Source organism: Mus caroli, unplaced genomic scaffold, assembly GCF_978045245.1.
Source record: "Mus caroli unplaced genomic scaffold, Mus_caroli_1 scaffold_7, whole genome shotgun sequence".
Taxonomy (NCBI): domain Eukaryota; kingdom Metazoa; phylum Chordata; class Mammalia; order Rodentia; family Muridae; genus Mus; species Mus caroli.
The window spans coordinates 24,242,020-24,251,656 of record NW_028227262.1 but is presented as its reverse complement, the minus strand read 5'-3'; the positions used below and the strand labels follow the sequence as shown (position 1 = coordinate 24,251,656).

Here is a 9,637-nt window from a genome sequence, read left to right as displayed (position 1 = left end):
GTTGGTGACTCAGGTCACCAAGCTCGTGTGGCATGCTCCTTTACCCTCTGCTCCATCCCACTGGCCTAGTAATTAAAATAATGTTTGTTTTTGAGATAGGGTCTCTCTGTGTAGCCTTGGCTGTCGTAGAACTCACTAGGTTGACCAGGATGGCCTCAAACTCACAGAGATCTCCCTGCCTCTACCTCCTGAGTGTTGGGAGCCCCTATGGCATGCCCCACTGTATAATTTATTCCCAAGTCAGGATCTGATGTCGCCTAAGCTGGCCTCAAACTTACTAAATTGGTGACTTTTCCATGTGCTGGAATTACAGACAGGCACCTCCATATTTAGTTTTTACTTTTAAAAGATGGGGAGGGGGATCTCACTATGTTACCCATGTTTGTCCAGTACTCCTGGACCCAGGGGGATCCTCCTGCCTCCCGTGCCTGGTCATTGTCCCACTTAATAGATTAGAAAACAAAGGTTTAAAGATATTTGTAACAGCCTCATCAATGGTAACAGAAAGAGAATCTGGGACTTAGGACTCCCACAGGCAGTACACAGAAGTCCTGGTGGCTTGTTTTTCTCCCTGCCTGTGGTCTTTGTTTACAGCCCTCCCCTTTGTCTTACTTGGATTATAACCTTGCCAGTACCAGGGCTGTATTTCCTGAAGCTTTTATTATTTAGTCCCTCTCCTGCGGGGTACATCAGACACGTGACAGATGCTGGGAGCACATTCGAGGCTGCACACCCAGAATGCATATGTAAATGAAGCACCTGCATCCTTGCTCCACCTAGCCTACTGCAGTGTGTTAGGCATCCTGGCTGTGGCAGTTGGTCCAGTGACCTCCTCTGGGGGCGTGGCGAGCGGTGACCACTAGGTGGCAGTGTGTTGTCATGCCTGGGGCCAGAAAAGTCACCCACGGATGACAAACATGGGGGATGGGGCAGAGGTAGCAACGTCAGCTGGTTATCCAGAAAGATTAGGAGGCTCCCATCTCCTGGATTTCACATGGCTGGTGTGAGCCCGCGAGCGTGAGGTGTGTGTGTGTGTGTGTGTGTGTGTGTGTGTGCACGCGCACCCGCCTGTCAGTGCTTTCCTTCTCTGTAGCCAGGGGTCTGAGCACAAGTACTGAAGTGCAGCTGAGCTAGGTGTGGGCCGAAGGGACCGAATATAAAGGAGACCAGGAGAGCACAATGTGGTACAAGATGGGGAAAGGACTACGGAGGTCAGAAGTGAGGGCTCTTTGGAGCTTTCAGGGGCGGGGGGGGGGGGAAGGAGGCGGAGAGGAACGGATTACTTAACAGAAAGGGGACAACAGTGAAAGAAACAAAGAGGCAAGCAACAGAAAAGGGAATGAGGAGAAAGATTGGCTGGAGAAAGTAGGTTGGGAGGCTGGAGTGAGAGAAGGGAGCCCCTAGTGGCTGGGAGAAACAGGAACCTTTCCAGACTCAGACAAGAAAGACAGAGGAGACTCCAGCTTGCTGATGCTGCTGACAGGGAGTTTATTCGGGCGGGCGGAGCTGCTGAGACCTGCTGGCTCCTCGGCTCCAGGTCAGAGCTGCCTGGGCTCTGGCTCCGGCTGTGGCTCCGGCTCGGGCTCGGGCTCTGTCTCCTGTCCCATCTCCGTCTCCAGTTCTCCCTCCAGCTCCTCTATCTTCCTCTGAGCCGGAAATGGCTGAATCCCATGTTCTAAGGCAGAAAATCTTCTCAGTAGCAACTGTGTGTGTGTGTGGGGGGGGGGGGGGAGACAGAAAGGACAATGGAGAACAAAGAAGATAATCACGGCGCTCCACTTCTGTCTTTCCAGGCTTCTCCATTTGGCCCAGGGCCGCCTTTCAGCACCTTTAAGCTTCCCAGCTACAAGGTGTTCCCAGTAGAGGGACTCTGGGAGCAAATTCAGAACCCAGTATGGTTCTCTTCCTTGCGGAAGTGGGGGGGGGGGTCCCACACTGCACTCTGAGGTCTGTCTCACCTGTTTTCTCCACCAGTGAAAGCCAAAGGCCCCGGTCACCAAAAGGAACAGGGAGAGGGCACCAAGGATGAGAACGAGAACGAGATGGCCTCCTTTAAGGTCACCTGAGATTCTCCTAGCACTGCGGGCACCTGTGAAGAAAGCACTGGGTTAGATCCGGGGTTGGAGATGGGAAAGGATACCTTGCTATACCCTTATCCATTACAGATACAATGAGGCCAGAGAGTTTAAGGGCCTTGTCCAGGATCATTCAGCTAACTAATGACAGAAATAGGTCAGGCCTAGAGAGCTGGAAGTCAGGTCCCTGATGGAAGGGGAGGTGGGGTTAGGAGATAGGCGCGGGGTGGGGGTGGGGGTGGGGGTGGGGAGGCTTGGAAGACTTCTGAGTTGGGACGTCAAACCTGAGCTAGACTCTGCGGCGGCGTACACTGTCGCTCCAAGAAGCCTCTGGCCCTCGTACAGCTGACACTGCCATCTCTCAGCAAGGAGCCTGGCTTCCTGAATCTCCAGCACAGGACCCGTGCAACTCCTGGACAGATTGTTCAGGGGACGCCACACAAATCTTTCCTCTCCAGATGCCGGGGTTACCTCACACAACAGCTTCCCCCGGGAGCCAGGTAACCCAAAGGATTTGGGAGTCACTGAAAAATCAGAGGGGAGAGATCTCATGGGAGCCTCGACCCCTTAGTTGTCATCAGTGTTACAATCCTCTTGTCACCTAACTCTCACTGGGATCAAGCTGGGAAAACCTCAGGGGCAGAGGTCATAGGGCACGACGACATTCATCCTTGGTTTTGTTTTGTTTTTGAGACAGGGTCTCATGTGCTCAAGCTGACCTTGAACTTCCTATGTAGCCAAGCATAACCTTGAACTCCTGATCCTCCTGCCTCCATCTCAGAAGTACTGGGATTACAGGGCTGTCCCATCTGGCCATTAGTCATCTTAATACTGCACTCGAAATGTTCCCAACCCTTCAAGACATTATTCAAACTCAGACAGATGCTGAAGGCCACAGAGGCAGTACTTATGCTGAGATGTACCTCAGTTGGCGGATTTCTGAGTTCGAGGCTAGCCTGGTCTACAGAGTGAGTTCCAGGACAGCCAGGACTACACAGAGAAACCCTGTCTCGAAAAACCAAAAAAAAAAAAAAAAAGAACACTTTCTTAGAATGCTTGAGTCCGTGGGTTCAGTTCCCAGCATCCCATAAACTGGTGTGGACACAAGAAAATCAGAAGCTAAAGATTCACTACACACTGAGTTCAAGGTCAGCCTGAGCTACAGAAGACCTTGTTTTGAAATATAAAATAAAGTTAGAAAGATGGCTCAGTGGTCAAGAGTACTTGGTGTTCTTCCAGAGGATCCAGGTTCGATTCCTAGCACCCACATAGTAGCTCACTCTTGTCTGTAACTCCAGATCTCGAGACCAACGCCCTCTTCTATTTCTGTGGGTACAGGACACAGATGTACAAGCAGGCACAATTCACATATAATAAGATACTTTTTGTTTGTTTGTTTTCAAGATAGGGGTTCTGTCTGTAGTCCTGGCTGTCCTGGAACTCACACTGTAGACCAGGCTGGCCTCAAACTCAAAGATCCACCTGTCTCTGCTTCATCAGTGTTGGGATTAAAGGTGTGTGCTGCTACCACCTGGCTTATTAAATACATTTTTAAATAAAATAAAATGGAGAGGTAGCTCAGAGTTTACTAAGATATTAGGGTTTACTGGTCTTCCAAAGGACCCATGATCAGTTCATAGCACCCACACCTGGCAGCTCCAGGGAACCCAACAGTCCATTCTCATGTCTTCTCGGACACCCCATGTGTGCACACTCACACAGAAACACAAAACTCACAAGCACATTCTCTTCTAAACTGCTCGGACTCTCAGGGCTCAGTCAGGTGAATCAGCACCCCTTACTTCCAAAGACTTCCCCGGCCCCCATCACCTCGCTCACACCAGTGCCCCCACCAGTGTCCCCAGGTTTGTAGTGTCTCTAAATGAAGGTTACAGCAGCTTCTTGAATGTTTACAGAACAGGTAAGCAACTGATTGATCCCCAGGCAGAACATGCTCTAAGTTGACTAGAGATAGGATGGTAGAAGCAGGGCACGGGACTTAGTAACACAGATATCCAACTTTCAAATTTAGACCATGAGTCTAGCATTTCACAGTGGTGTGACCTTGAATATTCCCTCTCTGTAAAGCAGAAATGACAATCTCTCTCCCCCTGAGCACCTGAACACAGCTGATTTTTTTCTTTTTCTTTCTTTTTTTTTTTTCCCTTGGAGGTGGGGGGGAGAGGTGGGGAAAGGACAGGGTCTCTCTGTGTAGCCCTGGCTATCCTAAACTCACTCTGTAGACCAGGCTGGTCTCAAACTTAGAGATCGGCCTGCCTCTGCCTGGAAAGCCCGAGTGCACTGGATCACTCAAAAACATTAAAGGCAAGAGATGGGTGGGCTTTGGTGACTGTTGAATGTGGCAAAGGAGGGTTTGGGACAGTGGGATTCCAATGGCATTGCTAATAGGCTAAGTTGGCAAAGGGGTGACTTGAAAAGATGGGGTTCCCTGTGAAGCTGAGGGGTTGAGTCAATATAATATCTAGATAGTATTATAGAAAATGTGTGTGGGGGCTGGTGAGATGGCTCAGTGGGTAAGAGCACCCGATTGCTCTTCTGAAGGTCCAGAGTTCAAATCCCAGCAACCACATGGTGGCTCACAACCATCTGTAACGAGATCTGGCGCCCTCTTCTGGAGTGTCTGAGGACAGCTACAGTGTACTTACATATAATAAATAAATAAATCTTTAAAAAAAAAAAAAAAGAAAGAAAGAAAATGTGTGTGGGAGCCAGGGATAACATTATTTGTTATGTCATTTACTCATTCATGTATTCAATGTCTGTTTGTTTTGAGACAGGAGCTCATGTAGCCCAGGCTGACCTTGAACTTACCATGTACATTGGGGCTAGCCTTGAGTTCCTGGTCCTCCTGCAAAGTGCTAGGATTACATCAGTGTCCTGCCTCACCTGGCTCCAATATACATTGCTAAGCAGCTACCATGTGGTGCATCTTAATGCCGAAGGTAAATAACCATAGATGTAGCTGATCTGTCACAGCTGACAGCTGCCAATCAATGAACACATACTTTCTGATTTGGGGTTGTTTTGTTTTGGTTTTGCCTGTATTTGTTTTATTTTGCCTTTAAAAAAGAAAAAAACCTTATTCACTAAATATTTGCTGACAAGAGATTGATTTATCAGCTCCTTCGAAACCCAGGTCAACTCCCACAATTTTAACGGAGCCCTAGGCCAAAAGCAGACAAGGGTTCAAGAATATATGCCTCATTCTTTTAACCATTCAAATTTTTCTTTCAAATTTTTATCATCTCTGTTTCTAGCTTCTCGGACATCCCGGCAATTCAGAGTAGGGGAGTCCCTCAGAGAAGAGTGGAACTTTTATTTTGTGACTCAAGGGGAGATTTTCAGTTTCAGTTTTGTTTTTTGTTTTGTTTTATCACAGGGGTAAAAAAAAAAAAAAAAAACAGCTCATAATTTGACAGGCACAGTAGTACATGTCTCTAGTCCCAGCACTTGGGCCTTGGAAGTAGCAGAATCAGGAGTTCAAGGTCATCCTAAGCTAAAGGAGAAAAGGTACCTGCTCTGTGAACCCTAGAACCCAGAGAAAGGTGGGCAGAGAGAACTAACTCCATAGAGTTGTCCAGTGACCTCAAATACATGCTGAGGAACATGTACTGGTCATGTGTGCACGTGCACACACACGCGCACACACACACACACACACACACACAGGCATGCACACGCACGAATGCACACACCCGGTCTCTGACAGCCAACACCCCCACCCTGTTCTTTCTCCCTGAGATGGAAACTATTCCATTCCCACCTGTGGCTGACCTGTGATGACCGCCAATGTGACAGTGGCATTGAGCTGCTGTCCCTGCAGATGGATGCTACAGGTGTAGGTCCCAGCCTGCGCCAGACCCACAGCCTCAAGGTGAAGGGTAAAATTGCCACTCTTTCCAGCCACGGGAAGCTCGGGACCTCCTCCAGGAGGAGTCCACTTGGCAATGAGCAAAGAAGGGGTCCCCACTCCTGGGGGCAAATGACAGGGCAGCTCCACCCTAGAACCTTCAGCAGCGTACACTGTCAGAGGGGCTACGGGCTCCAGACCTGGAGAGAAGAAGGAAAAGCCAAGCCATTACCAAGAGTAAGCAGTGGGCCAGAGGGTGGAGACATCAAGGAAGTGAGGCAGAAGGGGGAAGAAGGGATTTGGCTGTAACACAGAAAGAAACAGAGCAAAGCAGAGAAACTAGGGAAACTGAGGCAGCAAGAGACCAAAGGCTCAGGAGGCTGAACAGCCAAGGGATAAACAGTGAGAGATGGCAGTTTAGAACACTGGCTGTTCTTCCAGAGGAGCTGGGTTCAATTCCCAGCACCCATATGGTATCTCATGACTGTCTGTAGGTCAAGTTCCAGGGGATCCGACACCCTGACACAGACATATATGCAGGCAAAACACCAATGCATGCTAAAATGAAAATAAATAAATGTAAGAGAGACAGCAGCTAAAAGATGCCCAGAGAGAAAATGGTTTGGACACTGAGACAAAGTGATGTGGAGTGAGACCGGACGCAGCTGAGAAAGTTTTGGGGGGCCCATGCATGAGTCAGGAGAGGTGGTGAGCAGGAAGGTTGTGGTCAAGGCTGCTTAGAAGAGTTACCCAGAACCTTGAGGTTGTACGTGATGGAGACATTGAAGCCATCTCTGTAGGTGAGAACACAGCCCCAGGTTCCAGAGTCCAGGGGGCTGACTTGGGGCAGTAACAGGAAAGTTTCAGCTAAAAAATGACGCGGTGAGTTGTAGACAGGCACTCGGCTCTGGCCCTGGAACCAGTGCACAGAGACTGGGCGGTCAGGACGGCTGAAGGAGCAGTTCAAAAGGACCCAATCAGATGGCTTGAGGACTCCTGAGGGACTGGCAATCACTGTGCAAAAGTTTAAAAAAAAAAAAAAAATCAGTCCAATAGGTGAAAATGCTTTCTCAACGCAGCCGGCCAACCCAAGCCGAAAACTCATAGAAACGGGGCATTGCTTTCAGATTGTCCACACACCCGCACATTCCAAGTCACTTCTTGAAACCTGGGGGTGTTTATGGGTGGATCTCCAAGAGACCCGGGACTCTTCCACGGCCTCCTGCCTCTACTTCACTTGGCTTGGCCGATTCTTCTTTGGGCAGACCTGGTCTGAGGACGAGCTACAGATATCTTAGATGAATCACTCTAGCCCCCCAAAGAAGAGGTGATTCCCCAGCTCTACCTCTACAAGGGATGGCACTCCTGCAGTAGGTGGGGGAAAGGGAGTTGGGAGGGGGTGGGGTGATACAATTTCTCCATAGCCCCCTCATCCCCGCCTAAAGGCGTGCGTTTCAGGGGGCACTTTCCAACCTGCCATCTGGGGGCCATCCCTTCTTCTACACTTCTGGAGGTCTTCAGGCAGGGTCTAAAGCACAACCCTAGCCATTGCTCTCCCTGCCCCGGGGGAAGCAGGGATCTGCTTCCCAGGCCCTCTCTCTCCCTTTGTCCGGCCCCACCTACTCGAGGCCTGGCCGACGCGCAGGCGGAGACTGCAGGAGAGGGCGCGGTTCGGGAGGCGCACGGTGGCGTGGTACTCGCCCGCATCGGTGCGCAGAGCTGGGCGCAACCACAGAGAGAAGTCCCCGCGCTGGAGGCCGCGCTCCTCCAGCTGCACGTGGGGATGCAGGGGCTGCCTCCCGCTGCGCAGGCCTCCTGGAGCCACGCTCAGCACCGTGTAGCGACCGGGTGCGGGTTGTCTAGGCGAGGGCATCCCCTGGTGAAGGTCAAGGGCCGGGATGGGAGTAGGTTGGCCACTGGTTGGGGAGAGAGAATAGGATTGAGAAATTTGATAAGGCCACGAAGAAGATGCACTCAAGCATGCTTTGAGGATAAAATTAACCTGCCTAAGAGACCTCTTGAGCGTCAGCAGCCTCCCCTCTCCCGCATAACTACCCCTGTCCCCACTTCCGTTGGTCTTCAGCACTATCTGCTACTGGAGAGGCGGGGCACTACAGGATGCCAGGTGTGTGTGGAGCAATCCACAGGAAGGCTGTGTGGTTTTAGAGGACACTGAGCTAGCTACTGGCTTTAGAGGGGCTCACAACGAGGACAAAGCTGGCTTGGACAGGGTTTTATCCATTAGGACAGGATTGGGAGGTTCTGTTGTTCAACTTTGGAGTTCATACCTGTCTGGTTGGTGTTGCCAGATGACCCCTCCTCTTCGTAGAAAGTTAGGATCCAGGTTGGGGGATTTGAGGCTGCAGGGAAGATGGACGGGAGCTCCCTCCTGGGCCCACACCACGGAGAGCTCTTTCCCAGGCCCTGAAGACACAACTAGTGGAGCAAAAGAGAGGCCAAGGGCATTGAGCCAAGAGATTGGAGACTAGAGAAATGCCCTGGCTTTCCTAAGAAAGAAACATCATTCCTCCCTGTTGAAGGGAGGCCGAGGCAGCTTTGGGATTGGAAGGACTGCCCTTATACAAGGTGATGGTGCAGGCCTCTAATCCCAGCACTGGGGAGGAGAGGCAAGTGGATCACTATAAGTTCAAGGCCAGCCTGGTCATCAGAGCCAGTCCCAGGACAGCCAGGGCAACACAAAGAAACCCTGTCTCAACACACACACACACACACACACACACACACCTCCCCTCACCAAAAGCATTGGAATATCATCACAGAGCTGACGAGACAGGCCATAGAGGTCCCTGCTGGCTTTTCCAGGACTCTCCACCTTACCTGGAGCTTCCCAAAGCAGTCCCAGAAGCAAAAAGCCAAGGAGCAGGTCCTCCCTCATCTCCTCTATGGCCCGGGCCTTCCCAGCTCTCCAAGGGAGGTCAGAAAAAGGTCCTGGGAGGAGAGAGAGAGAGAGAGACAGAGACAGAGAGAGAGAGAGAGAGAGAGAAGAGAGAGACACAGAGAGAGAAGTTCTACAAGGAGGAGGTGAGGCAGAGGGAAAGAATGTAGGGTGAAGAGGACGCCCCAGGAGTGGGGACTGGAGACCGCAGGACAATGATCAGAGGCCCGGGCTGGGACCCAGAGCAGAGCACAGGCAAACCCACTGCAGCTAGCTAGAACCTGAGCTGCTCCTCCAGACCCAGTCCTTCTGCTTCTCCTCCCCACTGCCCGCCCCCCCCAGACCAAGGCGCGGGGTTTCGCTTCGCAGTGGAAAGTGTGAGGGGGCTGATTCCCAGCAGCCGAGCCCTCCTCTCGGTGGTGGCACTCCCCTTGTTTACTTCCTCAGACTCGGGTCTCCCTACCGCCCCCTCTTCACCTCTTCCCCCTCTGTCTCCTCTCTCTCTCCCCCCCCAAGCATTTCTGCCTAGAACTACAGCTGTATCTTTAAACTTCCTCTACTGTCCCCACAGTTTCTTCTTGACTCGCTCTTTCCCATTAACACTGAAAAAAAAAAAAAAAAAGCCACTGTTCCTGCAGTCTGCCTGCCTAGCCTTTCAGCATCTCTTGGACAGGTACTCAAGAAGTGTCACCATACCACGTTACCAGATCTGGGTTAGGGCTCAGTGGAAAAGTATAGTAGCCACACGGTGTTGACCTTCATTCTATGCTACATATAAATGTATTATACATTTTC

The 9,637-nt window shown here is 51.0% G+C and overlaps 1 protein-coding gene across 1 annotated transcript; it reads right to left on the bottom strand.

Moving 5' to 3' along the window:
- Positions 1 to 1,470: 1,470 nt before the first annotated feature.
- Positions 1,471 to 9,128, bottom strand: Lag3 (lymphocyte activating 3). Its single transcript, XM_085839591.1, has 8 exons — positions 8,785 to 9,128; positions 8,235 to 8,382; positions 7,570 to 7,862; positions 6,697 to 6,960; positions 5,871 to 6,146; positions 2,360 to 2,599; positions 1,959 to 2,089; positions 1,471 to 1,703 (listed from the first exon to the last, which is right to left on the bottom strand). The coding sequence occupies exons 1-8, from the start codon at positions 8,840 to 8,842 to the stop codon at positions 1,539 to 1,541; spliced, it is 1,575 nt and encodes a 524-aa protein (XP_085695717.1). The 5' UTR covers positions 8,843 to 9,128; the 3' UTR covers positions 1,471 to 1,538.
- Positions 9,129 to 9,637: the final 509 nt, after the last annotated feature.

Bases quoted from the DNA above. Each gene is read 5' to 3' on its own strand.
- Lag3 (XM_085839591.1), bottom strand. From the start codon at position 8,842: ATGAGGGAGGACCTGCTCCTTGGCTTTTTGCTTCTGGGACTGCTTTGG. The intron at 6,961-7,569 runs GTAGGTGGGGCC...ACTTTTGCACAG, and splicing joins GCGCGTCGGCCAGGCCTCGA to TGATTGCCAGTCCCTCAGGA. The intron at 2,600-5,870 runs GTCAGCCACAGG...CTGATTTTTCAG, and splicing joins CACATTGGCGGTCATCACAG to TGACTCCCAAATCCTTTGGG.